Below are 27,141 nucleotides of genomic sequence, written 5' to 3'. Positions count from 1 at the left end.
CCTTGTGCAATGACGTAGCCCAGCTATTCTCCCTTCACCTGTGTTGGAACATTCTCTCTGCTTAAACTGAGAGAATGTCTTTCAGGCAAGTAAAATATCTTTGCCCGCAGCTCTGGCTCATATGAGTAGTTCTTACATTGCTGGATTCCTTGCTATTAGTAATAATGAGTAAGCTTTCTGGGAAAGGAACTGCTACTTAGATAATTTTTGCTTTTGGAATGCATTGTTTCTTCTAATAGAACTCCATATGGAGTTCAGACATTAGGTGTTACTTTTCTTCCTAACTATACATATTGATAAGACTTACCAGAAAATGGGACCTCCCTTGAAAAGCTAGATTTGCCAACATTTATCTTGGAGTCATACATACTTCTAGGATTCTACATATCGGAGGAAAATTAAGAGCATTTGTAAATAGTTGCCAGCTGGAGCAAAGTTACCTTTTTTCTTTTCTTCCTGTATTCTGTGTACACAAAGCTACTTAATATGTCAGACAGATAATCTCGTAAGGACCTTTGGCAAATGCATATTTTTCATGGTGGCTGTCAAATATTATAAAAGGTTTATCTTCAATTGTAACGCTTAAAGTATTTCTAAATCTACCACCTGTTACCAGTGGATTGGAGAGGAGAAACATTTTTCTTCTGAAAATGTTTTTAGACGAAAATAATGCTATAAAAGGGATGTCCCGTGAAGCTGCAGCGTCCAAGGTTATATTACTTCTTGCTAGTTTAAACAGGGTAAGAAAATTACTTCACTGAAACATTGCAAAAATTTTTGAAGATAGGACATTTGCACTTTGATTAGGCCAGTTGACAGATGGAAGGTGCATGCTTTTAGACTTGTGTCCTTTTAGAGCTAATGAAAAGATGCTGATCCCAAGAGCTTCTTCTTTTTCTTTTTTTTTTTGAGCCATCATCAGTTGGTGCTAGGAAAAAGAGAGAGGGATTGCTTCATCTTGAGGAAACTTTCTCTTCCCTCCATTACAGGTTATGATATTTAATGCATTTTTTGCTTTCATCCTGGTTGATGAAAACACTGTTTCCCCTACCCAAACCATATGGAAGAGAGCTGCTGCCTTATAATAATTCTCCTATCACTACAGGAGGGTGCACAGCATCCCGCTTGTGCGTAAAATGTGCAAATATATTACAATTGCAGAGGAAATTCATTGTTAAGAGATCTCCCAGGCTTGGAATCAAATTGGAAACTGTCTAAATGGCTGAATGAAGGCCTTTGTATTAAAAAGGCCAATCTCTGCACTAATACGTGAGCAAACTCCTAAGCAGGGGCTGTAATTTCTGTACTGGTATTGAGAGGCATCTCTCTCTCTGTGCTTCCTATGGCAGACTGCACTGGGGCTGGAGCATTTCTCCGCATGAGCAAAGGAGTCATAAGTTAGCCCTTAACAAGTAATCCAGTATTAAATGGATAATTCAGCTGATAAATTTAGCCTCTCTATTTGCATTTGCAGCGTTCATGAGCCAATTCGTTTCCATAATTCATCACCTGAATGTATTCCACAAAATATTTTTCATGAGCTTTATTTTACTCTGTGGAGAGGTGCCAAGCAGTTTACTGGAAGTGCCCAATATCCTTTATGGGAGGTTTCACCTGGGCAGTGATTTGCCTCATCAGTCACAAGGCTCTGGTTTTCTGACTGGTTCAGGCTGGAGTACAAAGGCCACCAGGGCTTGGGGCCCCACAGAAATGTCCCTTAGGGACTAAGATTTGGGTAGAGTTTGATATCTCTTTGGCTTTCTTCTCCTGGTCAATAAGGGCCATCCTGAAGAGCTTGGTTGCAGCTGCTTTTCCTGTCTCCATGCAGGTTTTCCAAGCTGTTGCCCTTGCAGCTGATGAAGGCCTGTGGTCTCACAGGGTGAAACTGGAAGCAGTCAGACCATTGTACGACTCTCTCCACTGCTTTCCCTCACGAAGCTTGCAAGGTGCTCTTTGCTGTCTTGCTTCCCCAACTCCATAGTTCTAATGGAGCTGTTGTATTGGGTTGCTTGAGAGAACTCTGATTTCTCTGCCTCAAGAAACTTCTGTCTTGTCCCTTGGACATCCTACTTGGCTTTTCAGATGGTGGCTATGCCATGACCATGCATTCCTTTCCTTTCCAGAGCTGTGTATCAAACCATGGAGAGCATACCAGGGTACACCCTCAGTATTTATGCAGTCATAGCCATCCAACCTGCTCTGGATTCCATGCTCTGGATTTAACATTCCCTTCAGATTTCCAGTCTTGTGGGAGTCTTGTGTTGAGGCAGGGATGAGTGAGAATTTTTTGGTGGGTGGAAGGTGGAAGGCAGCAGTCGGTTTGGAGAAGTTGTGGTGATGCCTTGGGAAAGCTGACCTGAAACAGAGACTGGACAGAGCTAGAAAATAAAGTAGGGATTTATTCAAAGGCCTCCAGGATCCACCTTGGGCAGGACAGGGCCTGACCAGGGCTCCACCCAAGGTGGACTAAGAATGGTCACAAAATGGCTGACTGGTCATGAGGTCTTACATTTTTATAAGTTTTGGTCCATTTGCATATTGGGGTTTAAATGTCCAATTTCAGCTTCAGATTGTGAGGTCTCATCCTTCTTGTTTTCTCTCTTCAGTCCATCCTTGTTTGTGTTTTTGGGGCTGAAAGTTGTCCTTGGTTCTCAGCAGGCAAAAGATTTGTTTTGTCTCCCTACTCTGTGCAGAGAGCTCACCAGCACTTAATATGAGGCTCAGAACTGCACCCCTAGGCAGCACAGAGTCTGAAAATTTGATAGCTAAAACTTAAGGCATCAGTGGCACACTGATGTTTTCATGAGGGTGCAAAATGCTCTCTGCATCCCTTTGAACTGTCTTCATGTTGGAAGATGTCACAGATGGCTCCTGCGAGGTCCCTTGTTGAAGGACTTAATTTAAAACAGCTGGGGAGAAGCCCAGCCCCACTGTTTCCCCTGATGGTTCCTTGGCCCTCAGCAGTCTTCCAAGGAAGCACTGCCCATCTGGGGGAGCTGGAGGAGCCTATGCACTCAAAGAGGATGTTGGCTTTGCTGTAGTTCTCTCCCACAGCACCCTGATAAAGTACCCTGCAGTGTAAACAAGTTGCTGTAAAAATTGTTCTTAATCCAAAAGTTTAAAATAGCCACAGTATTTAAAATATTTGTGCATTTTGAGACGTGTCTGAAAACAACTTGCCTGAGAAAATCTCAAGGTCACTTAAAGCTAAATGTGTTCATGAAACTGCAAACCAAAAATTTCCTGTGACTTTCTGTCTTTATTTGCCATGGTAAAGACAGTGCCAGTCCCTCCACTTATTGGGGTTGTCTGTTTTGCCTGTTTTGCCAAGGTCTCAGTGTAGTGCAGGATAGTGATCCAGCAGCAGCTCAGGAGTGGTGCTTGGGGGACAGAGTAAATAGCAGATTATAAATATTTCTGATTATACATATTTCTAACAGTATAGAGACTGTTTTCAGCATCTCAGAAGATATGCAGATCAAGAAAGATTCCCAGTGCATTCCAACATGGCAGTGGGTTTCCAGTACCTAAAAAAAATTTATGGGTTGTTTCTGGCTTCCTTTTGAATCATAATAAAACTTCCTGGTGTGATCTCATTGGAATTATTTTCCGGCCAACTGCTGACAGAGAGTTGCTCTGGACTTTGTGTGTTGCAAGTATTAGTCACCTACTGTCTGCACTATGGTGTGGAAAGCTGTTTACCTCCTCTGACACTGATGGCAGCAGTGTCACAGCTTGGAGCAGGGCACAGATCAGCAATGGGACCTATAAAAGTGCTAATAACCTGTAAAAGTGCTGTTGTCAGGAGCTTTTGCTTTGCTAAAAGGAGCCTCATCTTCTTTGCTTCTTTGCATCTTGTAGGGATTTTTCTTGTCTCCTTTTGTGAGACTGACAACAGAGCCTGCAATCAATCCAGAAGTCTGGGAAAATGGCTGTTTCTATGTATTTGTCCACTCACTCCGAATCCAGGAGTTTTCAAGTTCCTGGGAGCCACCTGGATAGGAGCTGTATTGAAACAGCAAAGTGGCAGGGGGATGAGGATGCCCTTGAAAGGCGCAGGGGTCATTTAGATGCAAGGATCAGGTTGCTGTGCGTGATAACAGCATGGGGGGAGCACAGAAAGAGGATGAGGCTGGTAATTAGAAAGGTGACCATGGAGCAGATGTTTGCCATCTCTTGTAACACAAGGAGTGTGAGATGTCCCAGGAAATGATGGATCTGGATGAAAACAAGCAAAAGGAAGTAGTTTCTCACCCAACATACAGTTACAGTTAGTATCTAAGAGTACTTGATACAGGGTGCTGCAGAGTCTGTAGGTCATGTATACAGTTTAAAAAAGGATTAGCTCAACCAGCAGAAGATTGGTGCAACAACAGCTATTAATCTTCAAGGACTATGTGTAACCTTAGGCTCAGGGAGGGGCTGAGATAGAGAAGTATGTTGCTGTTCTCCTCTGTACTCAGCCCTTCACACATGGATGCCTTCACACATGGCACCAGAAAATGAACAAGCAGCTTTTTCTGTTTAATACGTTACGTGAATACATCTTTGATCAGGCATCTTTTCTTCCTACTCTGTTGGGTGTTGTGGCATCTCACTAAAGCATTCGAAATGCATTTTATGTCATCATCAAAAATATCCTGTCCTCTCTGGCCACGGACTCCAAATTACTTCATGTGCTCAACTGCTTCTCGTTTCCAAGGGTGCAGTTAAATTTGGGGTTGTCTCATTTGGTTGCCTGTGCCATGGGTTACTGATGAGATGCTGTTAGAAGCTTGTATTTGCAAATGTATGACCGTATGCAAAACATGCCATTTTGTGTGTGACTACTCGATTAACATCCAATTTAGCACTTGTGTGAACAAAACTTATTATTTTCAGTATTTTAGGGCAGAGAGGAAATATGGAATAGGTTTTTTTTAAAGCCTGATACCCAGGGAATGCCTTGTTTCTTTTATGTAGAAGCATCTGGAAAATAGAAGTCCAAATCTGATCCTGGTGTGAGTATCATTTCCTTCACTGGACTAGGGTTGTCCAGTTCCCTCACTGTGGGAGCAGCAGTTACTGCACAGTCTTTGTCTTTGCAGCTGAGGTTCATATGGTTTGTATGGAATGTATTTTACAGCAGATCAGGTGATTCATAAAAGAGGTCATCGATGTGATGACAAAAAAAAAAAAAAAAAAAAAAAAAAAAAAAAAAAAAAACCAACACCCCTCAGTGCCTAACTTCTTAGGAGACCTTAGGTAGTGAGGATTTCTATTTGATATGGCTTCAAAAGCTACAGACACATTCTACACATTCTGTGAGGCTCCAGTGTTGTGAGACTGGTGTAACTAAGCAACACAGGAAGGAAATCAGTGCTGCTGCTGCAGTATGGCCAGGCTGTACAGTGCATCAGTGGAAGTTTCTTTATAATTAGACAAAAAAAAATTTAATGAAACTTGCTCAGTATCAGGTGGAGGTTTATGTAGTATGCTCTGTATGCAGGACTGCATGATGAAAGGATAGAAATAGGAGCAAAAGAAGTCCTATTTTTACTTCCAAAGCAGAAGGATGTACTTTTTTTCTGTTAAAGATCTTTTTGTTTTATCTTTTTCTTTTCCTTCCTCTTAGGAGAACTGAGGATGAGAAAAAGTTTTATAGAAAATATAACTTTTTACTAGGAGAGGAGAAAAGAGTCAGGCCTGTTTTAGTTGATCTCATCTCCCAGAGATTTCCAAACCTGCTTTTCCTCAAAGAAAATATTGCCCTTTTTTGTGCTATTTTCTGTCACATTTTCCCAGTGGAGGACTGAGTTGGAGGAATCAAAACAACCAAAAGAGCTTGGGGAGATGCTGGGTTATTGCAAGCCTCAGATGTATGTCTGGGCTTCAAGAAACCTTCCTGTGTGGCTCATGGTGCTACAACAACTTTGACTCATGCTGAGGTGGACATAAAACCTGTACAAAAGGAAAAAAGTTCCATTTGGGTATCAACAGTGGTTGTAAGCCACCAAAAGAAGTGATTTTTCAGTTGATAGGTATTGTAAATAGATATGAGAAACGATTATAAATCTCCCTAAGGCTGTGAAGGTGACTGTGCCGTTGGGTGGTTGAAGCTTTGTGATAAAATTTTGGAAAGAAAGGTCTGGGAGAGAGAAATATGGACAGTGAGAACCTGCTCGGTCTTTTCAGCTGCAGGAAACCTCATATTATTGTGGTTTAGATGGTTTGCCTCAGGTGGGCACCCTTGCCCACACTGCTGGCTGCTCTGCGACTGGACACAAAAAGTTTTCCAAGACTGACCCAAAATGGGATCCATTTTCCTGAAAGGTGTGAGATTGCTGCACTGCTCCTTCTCTGTAATCCCAGTGGAAATAGTACAGGCAGATTGTGGGATGCATGCTAGGGAAATGCTTGACAGTAGAAACTTTTCGAGCCAGACCCCTATTTTTACACTGCAAATAAGCCCAAGAGGATGGCTGAAGCTTTCAGTGCTGACATTTTGGTGGGTTTCTTTTGGTTTGAGCTTTTATTTTAAGACATCAGCACTATGATCACCAACTTGTCATTTCAGCCTCCTGTACAGCTCTGCCCATCTCAGTGCTCTGTTTGGCAGAGAGGATTTTTGTCCATTCCCACAGTGCCCTCCCATTTCTCCCCTGGTTGTAGTCTGGACATGGAGCCATGCTTGCAAGGAGGAACAAACTGAGGCGTGTAGGTTGACTAGGAATAGGGAAACATCTGGAAATCAGGAAACTGCAGAAAATGCTGGGGTAAAAATAAAAATCCTGAAGGATGCAATTAGGCAGCTGAGGAAAGATTGGAGCTAGGCAGGGAGGAGCTAGCAGCATGCAGAGCAGTTGGGGAGTGCCAGGAGCCCAGGATGCACAACCTGAGCACAGATGAAGCAGCAGCCTCCTGCAGCTCGGAGCTGGCTCTCATGTAAGGGCTTCTCAATGCACAGTGTTTGTGCAGTGCTGGCTTTCCACATGCTGGCATGAAGGAGAATGCAAGTGGAAGCGTGAGCAACGAAGAGGAGGTGGTTTAATGGCTTTGGGAACTAGTGGTGGTATTTAGAGCCTTTCACCTCTCTGTTCCTAACATAAATCTTTACACAGATTGATGATTTTAGCCATCTGGCTTGCATTTGCTTGTACGCCACAGCTAGGGAGACAGAGAAACAACCTGACCAGCAAGGCAAAAGGCAAAACAAAGGATCTGACAGAAGGCATCCCCTTCTTCTGTGTCAGTAAGAGGAGATATGGTGTGATTATTCCATTTCCCAAAGCCCAGCAGATAACAAGGGAGAGGACAATGAAGGAGCCACAGGCATCACTTAGTGTGTGACCCCACCAGGGAGCCTGTGGCTTGCACAAAAGCTCTGAGCACCTTGCTCACAAATGTGAAGTTCTGTGATCTTCAGAGATACAGTTACCCCGGATAGCCTGGGAGTTAGAGGGAGACTTTCAATGGTAGGTTGACTTTCAACTGTAATTGATTTCGTACTGGAGTGGAAACTTCTCCCACACATCACCCATTTAATACCTTAATTTTATGTAGTATGCATGATTTACACCATTTATGGTGACTATTTAATTTTATGTAGTATACCTCAACCTACAAGCTGGGAAATCTTGCACACATTTTTGATTAGAAGGTTTTCTTGTCACCTAAGCCTTCTAAATACTGATGTGACTTTTCCTGGGGATGAACTGACCCTTTCTGGCAGTCACTGTCAGTTTTCCTCTCACTCCAGACTGCAGGGTCAGTCATTCCTTTTCTAGCAAAGTCCTCTTGGTAGAACTTCCTAAAATCCAGGGCTTTAATGGGGAAGTGATGTGAAAGGTCGTTGTTCTGCTTCCCCAGCCAGAGGAGTAACCAAGCGTGGGTAGATGTGTGCATACACTGGAGCATGTTTTGCTAGTCAGTTATTTTTTAACATCTCTCATGTGAGGGTGATAGGTACAGAGGATCTTACCCCTGGTCTTTCCAGTGGGGGAGTTTGGCCAAGAAACATTGACAGTGTGTATTTAAGGGAATGTTTGCTGCTGTCAAAGATTCACTCTAAGGTTCTTCTGTGGTTTTATCCAGTTTCACTTTGGGATTGACTGGCTGTGGTGCATATTTCAAACCAAAACAAACCTCTCAAAGGCTTCCTCTAGATGGGGTAAGAAATTGTTTAAAGAAAATAAATTTAAAAAAATAAATGCAAACAAAAGAAAAACAAAACTAGGCATAACAAATCTAATTTATGGTAACCTTGTCACTGATTTTTCTTTCTAATAGGCAGGTAAAGCTGCAGTAAAAAAAATATTTTTGCTTATTCAGAGCCAGTAACCAAGAAGCTGCCCTTAATACAATTCTTTTCAGGGGGTAAGTGAATGCATTTTGGATATAGACTTCTAAACCACTAGTTTTTATCTCAAATAATTGGTTTTGGCATAGAGGTCTGTCAGCTAAGCATGGTGTTTATCACTCCAGCCAGCCACACCAAGGTCAGTGAAAGAGAATGTTTTATATTTAAGAGGGAAATGCTTCTACCAGATGGATAAATAGTGTGAGAGTAATAATTACAGACACATAAAGTGGCTGGGGATTGCTGTGTGCCAAAGTGAAACTCAGATTCATACCTAGATTGGGGTAAATTTTTCAAAGGCACCACAACGACTCAGAGATCATGTCACCAAGTTATTGGGAGCCCAGCTTCCATTTTCAAAATGATGTAGAGACTTCATTGCCTTTCAACAAGCCTTAGGTACTTTTTCCGCAGAAAAAAACCCAGCCTTTAATTCACAATTAGCTCACAAAAGCAGTCTTTGAGTCGTCATCATTATGTTGCATAATGACTTCCCTACTTTTTAATAATATCAGATTTCTTGTCTGTGTCCATTATCACTAGCTTAGAAACTCTTCTGTTGCTTTGGGAATTTCATATTCCAAGTCACTTACAGAACTATAATTAAGAACTTCCACAGAAGACCAGGTGATATATGTATGTTAAGATTCTGCAGATTTAGTGGCATATCTTAGATTAATTTGAAACCTTATCATGCTGGTTTCATTATAAATGCTTTCATGTAAAGAACATGTTATTGGAAACTGAATAATTAATAATCGCTATATTGCCAAATGTTTTCTGAGCAGTTTGTTGAAGAATAGCAGAACTCCGGTCGAAAATCCTGGCTCAGTTGAAGCCAGCGACAGAATTCCCGTGGGCTTGAACAATATTTTTCATTTTCTTGTCTTAAAAATTACTTGTCAAAACTCCTTAAGGTTGTGTGTATGTTGGGGGTTAGGACTTTTTCCTTTGGTTTTCTTTCTTAGGAAATTTTCTCCCACTTGTTGCTAGTAAACAATAACGACTGGGGCTGAGAGACAAGGGATGTAGCCGCAGAGGAGGGGTGTAGCTGGCTGCTGCTCCCTCACCTGAGCGGTTTTCTCTTGGGAAGGCCAGAGTTGCTTCGAGATTTTGGGCCGGGGGGAAGAGGCTGGGTACAGCTTTTAGATCACTCTCACCCTTGATCAGAGGGGAGACAGGCTGCAGTTGCTGTGGGGAGAATTCGCCACCCCTGAGCAGTTCCATCTCTTGCTGTCTTTCCCTACCCTGAGTGGAACTCTGCTCGTAAGAGCAGCCGTAGCACCAGGCCCTTATTAACACCTGACCTCGCTAGAAAGGACCCTCCACCATGTACCCGGGTGTCTAAAGGGGAAAACTGGGCACCCTGAGCCTCTCCCCCATCTGAGGGAGCCTCTTTTGGCCGTGTTCAGGAGCCAGGCTGTCACTGCCCAGCCAGGCAGCTTCTCTGCCACTGCTCTGGGGTTTTCACTATGCTGCAACCCCACGCCCACTGCTTGCTGGGACAGCCCGAGGTTCCAGCTACAGCCACGGAGTTTCTGATACATTTTGTTTACTATGCTGGGATCTGCTTGTCCCTGCTGTTCCAGCTTGGTGCCTCCGAGGTTCCTGCTGCAGCCCATTCCTGCCATTCAGCCCACCCGCCATCGCAGTGAGAGGATGTGGCACATGGCGCCCCCTGCAGGCGCGGGGGAATCCTCCCACCCATCCTGCCCAGCCGGGAGCCACCAGCGCCCCCTGCCAGCTGTGAGCGGAACTGCACCACAGGGGAAAGCGCCACAGCCCAGAGAGAGAAGGCCGGGACTGGGGTTGTGTTCTGTTTGTTTGCCTTGTTATCCATACACATACTAGTAGAGAACTGTTATTCCTTTTCCCATATCTTTGCCTGAAAGCCCTTTTTTTCAAAGTTATAATAATTCAGATGGAAGAGGGTCATACTCTCTGACTCTCCATTCCAAGGGAGGTTCCTGCCTTCCTTAGCAGACATCTGCCTTTCAAATCATGACAGTGTACAAATTTATATTGGAACAGTAGAGGCCTATGTGCCTTTTTCACCTCCAAAGGGTTGTTTGAAGAATAAGGGGAAAGGAAGTAAAATATGCAGTGACTTGTTTCAGTCCTTTGGGTCAGAATAAAGTGTACTTGAGAGAAATGTAATCTGCTGTTGTTTAGTGCCTTCTGAAAGTTCTGCCCTCCTGGTAATGTCTAAATGAGAGGAAAAGGGGAGAAGAGTGGATGCAGATCCATGAACTGAGATTCAGAAGCATGAAAATTCTCACACTCCTGACTTCAATGCTTATAATGAATTATAATTCCCAGTAGAGGTCTCTATTATTAATGAATTTTTCTGCTCTCTGCTATTTAGAATAAAGTTTCAGTCTCCAAATATTGGTGATACTAGAGCCTAATCCTCATTGCCAGTCAGAGCATTTGGATCTCAGCAGAGTTTCTGATGTAAAGTTCCAACCCTGTAAAATTGGACCTAAATACTGCTGTTAGTTTCCATTAGCATTGCTTATTATGTTTCAAATAAGGAGTTTGTATGGTGGTCAGTCATAGTATGCATATATGCCAGTTTGGACGGTAGTGAGCCTCAGACAGAAGCTGTGGGCTTGCTACAGAATTTTCACCTGCCCAAATCATTGGATCATAGAATGGCTGGTTGGAGGGGACCTGAAGGACCATCTGATTCCAACCCACCCTACCATGGACTGGGACACCCTCCGCTAGATCAAGAATTCCAGGGATAAGGCATTCACAGCTTCTCTGTCAACTTGTTCTACTGCCTCAACACAATGAATTTCTTCCCAATATCTCATTTAAACCAATCCTCTTAGTTTAAAGCCATTCCCCCTTGTCCTGCCAGTACAGGCTCTGGCAAAAAAATCCCTCAGCAACTCCATTTAAAAGGCTATAAATGGAGTCTATATGAATTAGGAACATAATTGACATAAAAGTCTATGATCAGTGAGCTCTCCATTAGATGATTGAGACTCTAGAACATTGAATTACCAAGATGTTAATTAAGGCTAATTTTTTTTTTTAACTCAGGAAAACATCTTGTAAGAAATTCTTTTGATACCAAAATGGAACTTTTTGCAAAAGGAATCTGCTTTTCTTGTCTCTAATCTTAAGCTTAAAAATTATCTGTTCCTAGCTAGCCCAAGTTTGGTCTTCACAGATTCATTTTGTTCTTAAACCAATTTGCCTGTCTGGCAAATATTTAGTAACTTCTTTATGTGGTTGTCTCATAGTGTAGCTAGTTCTCTTCTTAGCATAGCCAGCTGTTCCAGGGAAACAAAGCAAACTGAAACTTTCCAAGTAAACCAAAAGCTCTGCAGGAAAGATAATGAAATTTTATATTATACCTGTCTTTATTTGCAGAATTTTGTAAATTATGAACAGACTTTTATTCCCTGTCTTCATTCCCTGCATTACGTATATCTGGTAGTAACCAGTATCAAAACCTTCTTCCCCATCCAGCTCCAGATTTCACTGCAAAATGTTAAACAGGAGAAAGCAAACTAAGATACAGGCAATTTGAAACATGGAATATTTCATGTTAGATGTTTGCTGGTATTCCCCCTAGTAATATTTTCCTTTCAATTTTTTTTTTTTGACAGATGATGCTAATGAAGAAGGGGCTCAGCTGAGTGAAGAGAGAGGTGAGTAAAGAATATTTTATGCTAAAATATATTACTTCTATGAAGCATGAGCCAAACTGAAAAAATCTAGAAATTAATTGCCTTAGTTGAGATAAGCAGTGCTAAGCATTATTGCCAATGTTGCAACAGCCATCTCTGGTTTTTACACAAAGTTAAGGTGAACCATCCCTGATAATAAAAAGTGCATGGTAAGACCAGCTGAGACTGCTTTTTTAATGTCATCATCTTATGAGCCTCTGGGTGATATTTCATTGCTTTTTATCAGTAGCTAGTTCGAACATGAAGGGGAAATAATAACAATTCTTCAGTCTATTTGTCTGTAAAAGAGTGTGAATTGAGCAATTCTTGACTCATTTGCCATTCTGAATAGTGGCAGTTATACGTTTGCAATGAAAACAGTAGGAGAACTCTTCCACAAACTTTTAAATACACTGAGCTTGGTCAGACAATGGTTCAGAGGATTTTTTCCTGGTCTTCATAGTTTGCTGTTTAAAACAAGTGTCACTGTTTAGAGTTTGTGGATGACATGAAATGGAAATGATGAATAGGTATAAGGGGAAGGCCATAGGAACAAGAAAAGGAGAGGACAGAGGATTAGGTAACTCCCATGAGGATAAAAGCTTCCATTCAGGAGATTTCTGCTAGTTTTTTCAAGAAAGCTTCACCCAGTTAATCTTGATCAGGTTTTTTGTAACAGATTTCCACCACATCACCTTTTGATACTTTCCCTGCTGACCTCACCTTGAGGTCCTCAGCAAACATCTCCTGTTCCATATGGATTTCTGTGCAGTGCATCTCCTTTTACATGCAGAGTAGCCCCCTATATTCCTCTGCCTCCTCTTCCAAACCAGCTAATACCCCAAGGTCTCTGTGACCCTGATCCCATCATGGTCCAGTGACTGTGTATGACTGTCCAGCTCTCTTTATGAAAAGGGGTCAGAAAGGAGTGCCACATGGGGAGAGGCAGGGGTATACCAGCCAGAAAACAGAGGTAAAAGCTTTTGAGGCAGTATCTTGACTATTTAAATTGGCAAGATTGTCCTAAAGACAAATGGATTATGATAATTTATGCAACAACTTAATTACCTGAGAAATTAGAAATACTTAAAGAATGGTGCATATACATAGATGTCAAAACACAGATATGTGTTACACTGATGGATTAGCACATCCTTTTATGGCTGTTCTGGCCTGTTGATTTTATTACACATAATTGTAATTACATTTTGGTGTCAAGATTACTGGATAGGAATGTTTAGTAATTTTAATAGTTAGTGCAATTGATATAGCTGTACTAATGTACATAAAAGGTTTTTTTAAAAAAGTTTGTCATTATATAACAAACATTTGCCAAAGATAATGCTGCAGTTAAATTTGTAGTATTCATCTAACATTTATAATTTAATTTTTTATATTTATTGTGAAATGTGTAGTTTTATAAGCCAAATTATTTTGCATTTCTTGTTTTGTTTTTATGGGGATTATGCAAATTAAATTGGTGTAGGTTTTTTTTTAAAAAGCATTTTAAATTAGAATTAAAAGAAAGTGCAATTCTACTTAAAAGCCAATCTCTTCTTTTTTGTCTTATATCCTTCACAGCTTCATTACTTTAGGTAAAGCCACATAGATACTCTGGGAAATTATCACTGAATCATATAATTTCAGGAAGATATTTCCCTACCCGTCTCTTTTTTTGTGTGTGTATGAGATAGATCAGATCAGAGCTGCCCTCACAGGTCTAGGATGCTGTGAGTTTCAACAGCACATCCTTGGTTATCTCTTTATCAGCTGGAGATATTTTGGGAATCAGTGCATTGGCTGTAAGCAATCAATACCAACAGGGCTAAAAATAAGTATCTTTTATGTATCAGCCCCAGTAGTGTAGCAGATATACAAAAGTTATTCCCTTTTGATCTATTTCTGTATGGAGTTTTTAATGATTGTAGGATGCATTTACTGAAACAATAAATACAAACATAATTTTTGCCTTGAGGAGAGTTTTCATTTTCATACTCAAATTTTTATTAGTTTGGGGGATATCTGCTTTTTACTCCTCAAAGGGGAGAAATAGAAAAGTAAGCGGTAAATAAGTAATAGTCACCACTAAAAGATACTAGTTGAATAATCATTCTTCATTCCACTTGACTTCATGGGTCATGACTGCAGCAGATGGACTCAACAGTTGGCACCAATATTGATGACCCTTTTTCCTCGAGCTGTCCGTAGCCAATATGCTTTGGGGTGTTTCCTCCAATTATTTTGCTTAAAGTGAAAAAGAGAGGTTGGATTCCTAGGGAGCACATGTTGCAGACTAGACATGTATAGACCTTTGGCAATGACTGAAATCTAAATTTTATCTAAATTCCTGTGCCTCGGCTTCCTTTTGGCTGGATGTTTCTGAGAGCAAATATCAGACCAAGAGAAAACACAGAGAAATACAAGGACACAAATGAACTGTAGGCTCATTGTGTCTGTACCAATCACACTTTAAAGATTGTGGTAGGATGGTGAGGTGGAGGTCACAGAATCTGTCCTAGTTTAAATCTGGTGGCAAAATTAGAGGGAAAAAGAAAACCTTGATCCTGGTTTGATGTGTGCTGAAAGCAGTGGGAATATGTCCATTGGCTTCAATGCACGCCAGATTAGGCCTTAGGAATAGACAGAAAACTAACTTGGAGTAAAAAATAACAGATTTCCAAATGGGTGTACTACTGATAGATGGATACATAATGAAAGTAATCTATCTCGTGTTTCTACTACCCCAAAATACAATTACCTCATTACATGGAGAAAGGTATTTCTTTCTTTGATTAGTCCTCAAAATAAATGAGAGAATATCCTAATTACATCTGTGTCCTGGTTTAAAGAACAGATGCCTGACAAGGAAGGCAGGAATGTCCCTTTGAATGGAAAATGGGACCCCCTCCACTCTAAATTATTACAACATTGAAATTAGAAGGTTTTCAGGCACAAATATGGGGAAAAGGAGTAACAATTCTTTACTAGTATGTGAACGGATAACGAGGCAAACAAACAAACAGAACACAGCCCCAGTCCCGGCCTTCTCTCTCTGGGCTGTGGCGCTTTCCCCTGCGGTGCGGTTCCGCTCACAGCCGGCAGGGGGCGCTTTTAAAAATAAAAATAAAAATAAAAATAAAAATAAAAATAAAAATAAAAATAAAAATAAAAATAATCCACTCTTGTTAAATGCACACAGTCAAACCCACTCTTCTAATGGCATTTGACTCAGAGGTTTTTTACCCAGTCTGTTGTTCTGAATGCTGAGTCTTGTAGCAGTTGTTGGTTTAATGGCACTGCTTAATTTGAAGTGCTTTAAGGTTATCATGTGTCATGCAGTTGGTGTTAGAAGGGTTTGAGTCAAAAGGGCAGATGTAGAAATAGCAGGTCCAGGCCTGTGCAGGTCTACATCTCAGCTTTACTTTGTGAATGATTCCCTACATAACCCAAAACAAGGACCAGATGACCCAGTAGTTAGTCTTTCCTGAGTGTTTTCATTTCAGGTTTTTTTTTTTCCTAATGGTAAGAGAATTGACTTGTGTCAGCACATAATAACATTATTATGTGCTGACATAAGTCAATTCTCTTACCATTGCCATTAAAACAAACAAACAAAAAAAATTACACTCAGGAAAAACTTTTAGATCTGAATCCGCATTGTCCATCAGCCTGTTCAGCTTCATTCTCTGCCAGGTGCCTTTTGACCTCATCTCTATGTCTGTTGCCACACTACTGACATTTCCTATCAAGTCGTTGTTCCTAATAAATGCCCTGCTGGTTATCCTGTTTCTGTCCTGATCATCCTAATTAATCACCTGTTCATTACTTAGAAGTCACAGCCTGTTAAAACAACAAGATGAAGGATCTCATTCACACTAACAGGGCTTAATACCTAATTACACCCTATTACAATCAAGATACATAAATACAGATTTTTTTTTTTTTTTTTGCCTGTTCCACTGTATGCACATCCTTACACTTGGAGATTGTTTTTTGGAGGGAGATTTTATCTTTTTTTCCTGAGATGAAAATAGCAATGACTTGCAACAAGGCAAATTTGGGAGTTAGGAAGGGTTTTGGAAATAGGTTATGTGGAGACAGACTGTGAGATTTAAATGACTTGTTGACCCTCTGAATTAGCCTATAAAGAAGAACTATGTCTCCCAGCAGTAGAGCTCAGAAACCTTTTTGCACAAATGATCACAACTAGAAAAGCTTTTATTATGATCAGTTCAGACACCTGTCCAAGTGTGCTGTTTTTAAAAAGAAATTTGCAGACAAAATTTCTGTAATACTTGGCAAAATGTTTGGAAGGACGTACACACTGCTGGAGAGCAGAAAGAGTTAAGAGTTGTATTTCGACCGTGGTAAACACACGTGCTTTTCAGTCTGTGGAATAAGGGGTGTCTGCTAAAAAATAGTGAAATTGTGATTGAAATCTTGTTCTCCTGGGACACTGCCTTTACATCCTTTTGTGAGTGTTTTGAAGGCTCTTTATAAAGTGCAAAGAGATGGTTTCTTCTGAGACAGCAACAGTTCTGAGTTCTCTGAACGTATACCTCCTTCCTCTCCATCTTTGGGCTGTCAGTTAAGATGTTGGTTATATTATCTAATGTATTCAGGTAGTCCTGACAGACCTGGCTGGACATTTGCTCTTCAACTTGATTGACATTTGATGTGTGGCAGTGGAGGAAACTCCACATGTTGGTTAGATGATAAAATTCCTCAGTAGAGTGGCAAGTGTTGATTAAAGCATTTCTATTGATTCAGTCCCCTAATGTGAATTATTCTCAAACAAAAAAGAGAAGGTGGCAGGTGGTTCAAAAGAAAAGGTATATTTTGATATGGTCCACTATAAATATTCAAGTTATTTTTTAAAAGAAAGTGAAGGCATTGGTGTGAATAAGTGTTCGGAAGCCTGGTTATTTTCAGGATCTCTCTTTTGTTTTTCAGTTCTTGTTGAACTCTATCAGCATCACTTCTGAGCCCCTTAAAGGGTTGACAAAGCATGTCTTTATTTGGCAGGTTTTGCCTTTATTTTTCCCCATGGATTTTCCTGTGGTTACTCCTGCCTTCTTCACTCTAGAAAGAAATTCATCTTAGCGCTTGAAAAACTCCCGTTTTCCTCAAAATGCTGTGTTTGAATTTCAAATTCAGATGAGCAAACATGATGACATGACACATGACATGTCCTGGTATTAAGTGCTCTCAGGAGCAGCCTACCACCTGGTTCCAAGCCAAACTTCAAGGCTTGCTCTGCTTTGCAGTAACTGGCATTATTTACTCATTGCTAAGGGCTCTTCATGCTCTGAGCTCTATGTAGTTCGAGAAAGAAAGAAGTGTAAATTCCCTTCTAGGAGAAATTTATAAGGGCAGTGTTCAGTTCTTTTTTATATATATAATGTTCTTTCATTAAAATTTAGAAAGTGAGGGTGAATTTAATTACTCACATACAGATCTCCATTTTGGAATTTTTGCTGACACTTTGAGCTGTCCTGCTACTTTCCCAATCCATGGCTCGTCTGGGTTTTTTGTGCTTAAGTGTGGTAGAATAACCAAGAGGGCAGCAGAGGATATTTCTATGTTCCCTGGACTCCATGCAAAGCCAATGATTCACTCCCTTTCTGTCTTTTGAATGAACAAAATATTTTTAGTTACAAAATATCCTGAATTGAAGGGTCCCACAAGGATCATTGCCGGCTACCCCTTGAATCTGCAAGTTCCTTTTTCACATCCTAACTACTTTCATACCTCCTGTTTTAAAATTTTCAGCATTTTGGCTCTGGATATATGTAATTGTGGAAGGGTAGAAGATAAAAGGGGAGAATCTGCAGCAGAGCCAAGTCCTGCATGAGAGCTGGGCATCTGATTGTCAAGAGCTGCTTAAAACTCCAGCAACATAAAGAGTAGATGATTGTGTGGCATATATGTTACAGCAGGAGAGACCCTGGGAGTTTTTGGAATACTTAAGCAATTTATAAAACATGTGTATATAGTTTTTTTCCTAGTTGTTAATTAGTTAATCAGTTTTAAGTAATGCCATGACTCTTAATTTCTAATGGCAGCAGCACTAAGGGTAAACCATGTGAGGTCATATCTCATCCTAAATTTCCTGATTACGAGTGGTCAAGGTTTATTTCCAGTACACACAAAAAAGAATGTTTTCTTTAGGCTTCTCCTGCACCCAAGCCCTCAGTTAGCCACAAGGAATCAGGAGGTTTGACAGAAAGTCAAATGACAGAAAGTCAAATGACAGAAAGTCATTTTCCCATTATGGTTGAATACTTTCATTAGGCACCATGAATTGAGTTTTAATTGTCTGTCACTCTCTGCTTTCGTGGTGAAGCAACAACGTTTAAAGAATGTTTTAATTAGGGAACCTGCTGCATGGAATGTCTTCATTTAGGAATACCTTTTATGCTTGATTTCCAGCTTGGCCTCCCTTTTTATTAACAGGTTTTCTCTGCTACCCGTTTGTGTCTTGAGGTGCAAACAAATAGTTATGTCATCATTTATGTTAAGAAGACAGAATATTTTGAAAATATTGTAGAAAAAGTTCATAATAGTTAAAGTTTAACCAACTCATATTAGACACTGTGTGTTTCAGTCCCTACAAGTAAGGGAGATCTCACATTTAATTTGCCTCAATTACTTCTTTTACTCCCTTTCCTCCAGCTTGATATTGCCTACTGTCTGGAAGGCTGGAATGGATTTTTTTTTTTTTCAATCCAAACATTTTTATCTTGTAAAGCTTTTATTTCCTTAACTTCACTATCAAATTTGTTTCCCTACCTTTCATTTAATTATCATGTTCAGTCTATATTCATTGGTTGTTGTGTTAAAACAGTGAATGGAGAATTGAGCTGAGAGAAGAAAAAAATCATTTAGTTCAGTCTATTTCTCCACAGTTCCATAATGCAGTATAATAAATATTGTGTTTGCAACTACAAATTAAAACATTATTTGGTTGGGGGTTATGTATGGGAAAGACACATATGTATTATAAATTTCATACTACATGATGCAATAATTAATTGAGATAGCAGAAAGATTAAGTACTGAATAGAGTGCTGAGATAAAACATACAGTTGTGGTAATATCTGATACAATGAAACCATTTCCAAATAATATATGTAATTTATATTTTTGTTATGTTTAAAGAAGGCCAGCCTCCATCTCCCACGAAGAGCAAAGAAGAGCAGCCTGAGGACCTGCAGGATGATGCTGAAGGTAGGTGGTCTAACAACTCCTCAGGGCTGTTAATCAATTCACATTTTGAGTAAAAGTTTGGTTTGAATTCTTGGGAAAGAACTGGAAAACCTTCAGTTAAGAATGCTCTCCGCACACACTTGGAGAGTTCTTTTTGGCCTAGATAAGGGGATTTTAAATCTTCTGAAGTATATTTCATCCTAAGGTGGATTCACAATTACAAACTGTATTTTTGTGTGATGGGCTACTGATTATTGCTGATACATGTTAATAAATTGCTGCTGTTTTATCCTTAACTAGTTCTGACTCGATGTAATAAAAAAGCCCAAGTGTAATTCATGTTATGTGGAGTTGGGGTCATAGTCTGGTTGGTTAAGTTGGTCAGGTACCTGCTGCTAAACACAGGGCAATATAATCTTCACTTTCCTTTTCTACAAGAAATTTTTGCTGTTTTCCTTTTTACAGTGCTTATGTTTCTAGCCTTTACACAGTGCAGTGCATCTCCCCCTACTTAGAAGTCACAGGTGATTAACATTATGCCTAAAGTGTTGTTCCTCTGAGGATACCTTCCTCCAATTGAGTCTGCTCAGGGAAGCTTGTCCATGTGTGTGGATGTAAACGTGGTCTATCTTGTTCTAAAACTGGATCAAAGTGTATTTTCCTAATCTCTATCTCATTGGAATAATTGTTTATAAGATGCTAACATCAAAGGCTTCTTTTCAGAGTGCACAGTTTCACACTGCTTTCAGATATGTGGAAGAGCAAAACACGCAAGTGCTGAAGAAATTCCCCTTCTGTGAAACAGTTAAAAGGATGAACCTTAATCTTTAATCCATGACAGTTCCTTATCATGGTTTCTTTTTGACCTAGTATTCCTCAAACGACACATCTAATTTTGCACCTCAACCAGTGGCTGCACCATCTTCAGCATTTTGACCTAGCACGGTGCATTCAGCTCCTAAAATATTCTGACTAGGGTATAGTGTGAGTCACAAAGAGCAGAAAAGTGTTAACATCTATCATTTTAAGTAACTGCTAGTAACGTGCTGTCACTAACATTGTGACTGCTTGTTACGGGCAAGTCATTAAAGCAATAGCTGTCATCACCTGGAAGGGACCCAAGACATTTCATCACACCTGAGTGTCTTTCCTTTCATGCTGCACTGAACCCAGATTAAATTAAAATACCAATTTAACGTTTGAATTAGAGAATTCAGCGCCGACAAACCACATGTCCATTTGTATGCAGGCTAACCCACGGCTGGGATCAGGGTGACACTTTCAATGTTCCTGAACAGGCAGAACAAAAATTGTTTTATGAAAAGTTTTCATCGTATCAGGATCTTGAAAAAAAAACCTAAACAAAATGAAAGGAAGAGAGAAAGTATTGTCAAACTGTAAGGTTTTCCTTTCATTCAAAAATCACCTAATGTTGTTTCACTCTTTCTGTGGCTCCCTAGATACACTTTCCTGTTTCTCTGTGCCTATCCATTTTTCCCGGTGACCTACTGCTCACTTTGTGAAGCACAAATAAATGTGCTGGAAGGGCAAAGTAAACAGTATGGCAATAGAATTATTGCATTACTCCTGAGCTGTAAAATGCCTGAATTCCTTGAATTTGATGCCGTACAGGAGATTTTGCTGATGTAGAATTGAAGTCTGTAAAATGTAATCGCTGCTGCTGGATTTAATATAGCTGGTGGCAGAGCCCCCATCTGGTAGGCAGGAAGCAAACCTGTAATGTTTGAGACTGAAAGTTCAAATTTAGCCTTGAGAGTTGTTGTGATGGAGAAAAGAATAGGTAATTAAAGTGTTTGCTGAGGGGCCTGTGGAGAAACCTGGATCGGATTTCTTTGGTATTACCTGTGCCTCTGGAAGAGGAGACAAGAAGTTGGGATCCAGACACTGGATTCCTGTCAAGTTGCCAAGTGGCTGGAATCTAATGTATCACACCTGTGAGCCATTTCCATTGAAGTAAATGGGATTTGCACACATTTGTCTGAGAAGAGGATTTAGTTTCTCCTGGTCTAATTATTAGGTGTTGGTTTTGATGAATTAAAAGAACTTTTAATGGGGAGCCTTGAAGATTATGAAAGTTCTGAATATGTGACATGAACCACAACTGCATGGATGAATACTTTTATTTAGATAGGGGCTTGTCTTCTCTTCCAATAAGCTTTTTTTTCTTTTTAAAAGAAAAACTGAGTAGCTAATGCATATAAACAATCTTGAGTAAAACACAACAAAGGCAAACGCTGCCTGAGGTCAACTTAGTTGAATTTCCCTTAGGGTAAAACTGAAGTACTTTGTGGTTTGGTGTGTTTAAACTTTGGGATAGTTCACTTTAAGTACCCCAAGTTTAAAAAAAAAAAAAAAAAAAAAGAAAAACCCACGCAAAATCACACACGAAAAAGTAAACAAATATAAAAAACAAATCCCCACAAAACAAACGAAAACCTCCAAAAGCCCAACCCCTACCTTTGATCAATAAAAGAAAGTCCAAATTTAACATAGGATATACTTTCCCCTTAGGAGCACAACCAGCTGTAAAATATTTAACAAATATACACCGAGACATGGGAAGAACCCAGTGTATTTTCCTCTGCTTGGTTGTGAGTGTCCTTTAGATTGAAGATGGGAGTACAATTTGCAATGACAGCAGCCTCGTGTCTGCCCTCGTGGCAGTCTCTGAAACCTATTCCACTGAGTTCAGCAATATTTCTGCTGTAATATTTTTCTCCAGCTCACCAGGCTGGTTCATTGGCTAGAGGTAATGGAGCAGTATTATTTCAATGCATGTTAAAACCTCCACAGAATATTGGGGAAAGGAAGTTGCTTTATTATTACCCTCTTTGCAATCAGGAAAAGGTGAGTAAGTGGCTGTATGTAAGAAGCTTGTTTTGCACTAAGCTAAAATAAACACTTGACATGCTAATGAAAGCCATCTTATACCAAACCACTGAAGTATTAATGGTGTCTGTTATTATTCTATTAGATAGATTGTTCTCTGCCTCCAGACTGTTGGTAGAGAAAAGTAAATGTGAACTGCACAGCAGATTCTTAGGTCAGTGGTTGTATTCCATAGATTTTCACTGCAGAGGTATTGTCTGTGAAAATGTAGAGGCTAGGAAACATCTTTTACTCGCAGGTTCCCTGCAGTATTTCAGGTTTGACATGTGCAAACATGCCATATAATTTTCTTTTTTTTTGTTCTTTTTTTTTTTCCTCCTGCTGCTTTCCTGCACCCTGGGAGACTAAAACCAGCCAGGGATAATTTTGGTTTTCCCCCAGTCAGGTGCACTCATTGATTGAGTGATTGTAAAGTGCCAGGTGAACAAAATGTGTTTGGTACTAAACAAAACATATGCATGTCTTACTTCATAAGCTTCATAACACAACCTTAAGGTGGTTACAGAAACAAAATGGCAGCACTTGTCACAACGTAGCAGCCACGAGTTGGCACAAATGCCACAGTCACCCGTTCTCATCCTACTTATTGTCACCAAGCAAAGGCAAACCATTTCCACAAAAGCCTAACAAAACAAAAATTTTAAATGTTCCTTGTTTCTCTTTCCTACCTCCGCATGTTCTCCCATACGTAGTGAACAGCACGGTGTGTGCAACAGGGAGAAGCAAAACTCTTTCACCTTTCCTTCTTTACGGGATTTCTCAGATACAAAGCAGAACCTGCCAAAGAGCTTCCCCATCCATTCCCTCCGTGGTCTGTGTGAGATCAATATTGTATCAAAGATGAGTAACGCATCTAGTAACAGGAGCACAAATGCCTGCTTTTTCTCTTCCTCCAGCAGAAAAATAATCAATCCATGCAGCAAAAGCCATGTCCTTGCCCTCCTTCAAGGGATGTGAAGACAAAACTGGAGCTCTGCAAGTTGTCTTACTCCAGCCTCCCTCATAAGCTGCTCCCCAGATGAATGACCAGATTCCTCCTGATAGATTGATAGGCTGTTTGTCTCCCAGGATCACCTGTGGAAAGAGCAGGTCTTTGGGAGTTATTTGTCCTGGACGTACTTTGTCTGCTTTCCATTCACTGGGTGGGAAGGAGAGCAGGTTGATGAATAGGCCAAACCACAAAGTTCAAAATGAACACAAATCACCTTTAACAGAGTTGATAGTGTTGGTTCCTTTGCCTGATGGGGCCATCACAATTTCTCTTGGCTTTCAGAGGTGACATCACATGTCTGAATGTTGTGTCAGAAATGCAGGCTCACCAGCTGGCACCTGCCTGACTTGGTGGATGCCCTGTCCATGAGATGTCACTGTGGTGATTGAAGTACACAGCAGAAATGAGGCAGAATAAAACTGCATCTTATCTCAACAACTCATTGGTCCAGCAGGCCGTGGCCATTCAGGAGGATTCTCATCAAGAGGGAGACACTCTGGCTCCTCATCCCTTTTCCCAAAAAAGGTTTTGTGAAGTGGTAAAAAGTGCGCAGTCTTGGGACCAGAAAATAAACCTCTGTTTATGGCTTAACCCTCTGATTGTGAGATTAACATAAGGCTTCCCCTTCCTGCTTCTCCTTTATTTGCCATGAATTTTGCTGCTCTACCTTCATGGAGAGGGATCTAGTGTATGCACTCACCATAGTCCATGGCACTTGGCTTGTGCTACATCCCTCCAAGGTGGGCTTAATCCTCTCTGGAACTGGTGGGATGCACACAGTAGCTACTTTTTCTTGCCATTACACAGAGATGTTCTAAGCGTTTCTTCTAAGGGTCTTCTAACACTGTGCAGGCCTGATTGTCTCTCTCTTTAAGGTATGAATTAATATTATCTAGATTTGGCTTCTGATTAGTTTTAATATGTTCTGCTGTTTATAGCAAGGGATTCTTTTATCCCTTGATAAATCGTAGCTGCATTCGTACTTTGCATCCCATGGGGCAGTCATATTATTCAGTAAATTTCTGCTCCAATCATAATCTACTGAAAATGAACATCCAGGCAAATAATTATACTTGTAAAAACACAGTCATTTATTCAGCCTTAAAAGTGTTTCTTTTTACTAAGATAGCTTAGAATTGACTGTCTTCTTTTTTGCCACCAAACCTAATCCTTTAATAAAATGTTAAATGAAGATAAAATACTACAGAAGAAATTCCCTGGGAAGGATGTGTATCAAACATGTCTGTGAGACACTTCACCTTAATGCAGATGGGTTATATTTAAAAAGTGGCAATTAACCTCCATCCACTGTGGTTGAGAGCTTCTCTTTTCACTTCTGTTTTGAAGTCCACCATCTGTCCTGACTGATTACAGTTTTCAGAATATTAGGTGATCACCTTGCACTTAGCCAGGGGTAAAATAGGATGTTATCTGTATTTTCAGTTGTATTTTCTCTCTGAGCAAACGTTTCTTGGAAGATTCTTTTCATCAGTGAAGTGGCTTCTACTGTTCCATTAAATTGCCGTGCAGTGGCTGTGCTAAACTCAGAAAACACAGCTCATTTTGGCCTCCACAGGTGATGTGCAGTCCTGTTGTGTTGACCATTTACCCATTTGGGTTTCTTTTAGCAACCAAATGTACAGCTGTGTAGCAGCACCAGAATGACACCTGCAATTCCTGTTTTCAATCTGAATGCTTTGGAGCAGATTGCCTTCCTTCTGAGATAAGGTGCAAAAGACTGGGTTACTGGGGTGACTTAATGCAGTGTTGTCAGAGAATTCTACCCAGTGACACACCCCGAGGCACCTGCGGGGGGCTCATCTGTCAAGGAATTCCTTGCTCCTTTCTATGCATGATGTGAATAACAGTAAACCATCATGATTATTCAGGTCCAGTGCAGGAGATAGGGCTGGACCCTTCATTCCAAAATGCTGATGCTAAGTAGTCCATGGGTTTGTTTGCATTTTGTGACGGTTTTTTGTGAGTGAAGTCTCCTCTGTGGCTTCTCTGTTTCTTGAATTGGTGAAAAATCAAAATAGGTCTCAAGTTTTATTTTGACTGTGGCTTGGGAAAGAAGCCATGTCGCCATCCCTTGTAGCACTCAGTCTTCAGACACCCTGTAAAAGTATGAACAAAGACTAAATTTCTATAGTAATGATAACATTTGTGGGTTTATTTTGCACTTACCCTCCTGGGGTCATTTTGGTTTTTTGGATAGGACAGATTGTAGGGCCAGGAGTCAGGGCTTCTTTATGCTGCTGTGAACTCTGCATCAACTCACAGGAGCAATTTCTGTCCCCTTTAATACACTTCAAGAACAGTGGCAATACTGTGCAGCACCTGCATTGCACAACCTGAGTCAATGGAGAGTTAGACCCTGTGAAAAGCCAGGTGAGCACAGTGTGTGTAATTTTTTACACGAAAATGCCGATTTTATGTTCGTCCTCTGCACAGACTGCCTGTGACATCTAGGGTGTGATATCCATCCACATTGTGGTTGTGTTGGTCAGCTCAAGCTTCCAGGAGCTGTCTCTGTTTGTTTGGAGCCATCACAGGAACAGTGATGCTCAGCATCTTTGGCAATGAAATGTTCCATGTCCCTTGCCCAGCACCTCTATTGCACAATCTCAGTCAATGGAGAGTGAGACCCAGTGAAAATCCAGGTGAGCACAATGTTCCCAGCAGTGAGTTGAGATGAATCAGCATGCTCCTGTCTTCCCAGGGCTTAATTTGATGCTGTAGCTGTTGTCCTCTGGTTCTTCCCTCACCAGGGGGGTTATGATGAAGCTGAGTTAGTTGTCTTCTGACCCACAGAAGACTGAAGGAAGGGGAGCATGCATGCTGACTTCAGCGGGCTTTAGCCATGACTTTTGTATTTCTCAGGATGTTAAATACCTGAAATACAATAGTTTTAATTTTCACCTCTGAGATAAGCCACTCAAGCCAAAGTTTTCTCATTCTTTTCCCACACTCCTGGACAAAATGCTGCATGGAAATGAAACCCTTTTAGTTATTGGGCTGACAGCTTCACTGGGCTGGGTGCGTTCACAGTAGCGTGTTCGGGGCTGCATCTGCAGCGTGGTAATTTGTTGAAGCAGCACAGAGGGCAGAGTCTCATAACTCCATTAAACAATTACTGCAGATAACTCATTACTAACCCTTCTTAAAATTTACCCCAAAGGGGTTATATACAAGTAATGATTAAAACTGACCTAAATCATAATTTAATTAAAAGAAATTAAAATGAAAACTGAAAATGTTCAGCAACCTCAGGCCACCACATTAATGATTCACTTTAATGTGTTTGTAGTTCTGCAATAATGGCCTTTGTGTGTATGTGCTTCTTGGTTTATGTCTGATATTATTTTACCACTGGAATAGTTTGAAAATGGTTGCAGGCTGTATGATTTCAAGTGCCTTATGGATGTACATGTGCTTTCTTTTCACAGTTTAGGGGTTTCAGTGAAGCCAGCATATCTACTTGTGTGCAGAATGCAGATCAAGGCCTATATTTTTCACTTTCTCATTAATTAGTTTCTCTGCTATACAATAAGGACCTTCATGTCATTAGTATGATTACCATGGCAGTATTTCTGTGCTGCAAAAAAAGATAATTCAAAACTGGCATCCCTTGTCTGACAGACCTTGGTTGTACTTGCATTTTTTACACAAGAAAGGAGCACAGGTCAGACCAGTGGAGAGGTGCCAAAGTCATTTGCCATGCAGAAAAGCAGAGGATGCTCCTGGACTTCCATGACAGAGCATTCAGAGATGTAGCAGGATCAAACCTGGTATCCCAGGATGTGGCACCTGCAAAAATATGGATTAAAGCCTCAGGTGTTGGCCCTTTGTCACTTTTATTTCTACCCCAGGAAGGAGGAGGAGGTTTGAAGAAACCTTATTCTGAACACTGACACCCTATGGATGATATAAATAAAGGTTTCCCAGTAGCAAAACCAATTTTATTATTAATAACCTCTGTTAGTGAGTTGGACTTGAGCATCCTTTCC

The 27,141-nt window shown here is 40.5% G+C and overlaps 1 protein-coding gene across 6 annotated transcripts in view; it reads left to right on the top strand.

The window, feature by feature from the left end:
• Positions 1-27,141, top strand: part of MACROD2 (mono-ADP ribosylhydrolase 2) — an 866,072-nt gene that overhangs the window by 783,919 nt on the left and 55,012 nt on the right. For 5 of the 6 annotated variants that reach the window (XM_066177797.1, XM_066177796.1, XM_066177795.1 and 2 more), the window contains exons 10-11: positions 11,962-12,003; positions 19,183-19,251. In XM_066177797.1, coding sequence (XP_066033894.1) covers positions 11,962-12,003; positions 19,183-19,251 — 111 coding nt within the window. The remainder of the gene's footprint in view (positions 1-11,961; positions 12,004-19,182; positions 19,252-27,141) is intronic. The other variant, XM_066177792.1, reaches the window with a different exon arrangement.

The sequence above is a fragment of the Chamaea fasciata genome, unplaced genomic scaffold (genome assembly GCF_029207755.1).
Source record: "Chamaea fasciata isolate MVZ Bird 193981 ecotype frontalis unplaced genomic scaffold, bChaFas1.0.hap1 SCAF_3, whole genome shotgun sequence".
Lineage (NCBI taxonomy): Eukaryota > Metazoa > Chordata > Aves > Passeriformes > Sylviidae > Chamaea > Chamaea fasciata.
Note: the sequence above shows the minus strand (reverse complement) of the source record. Positions and strands in the feature narration are given on the sequence as shown.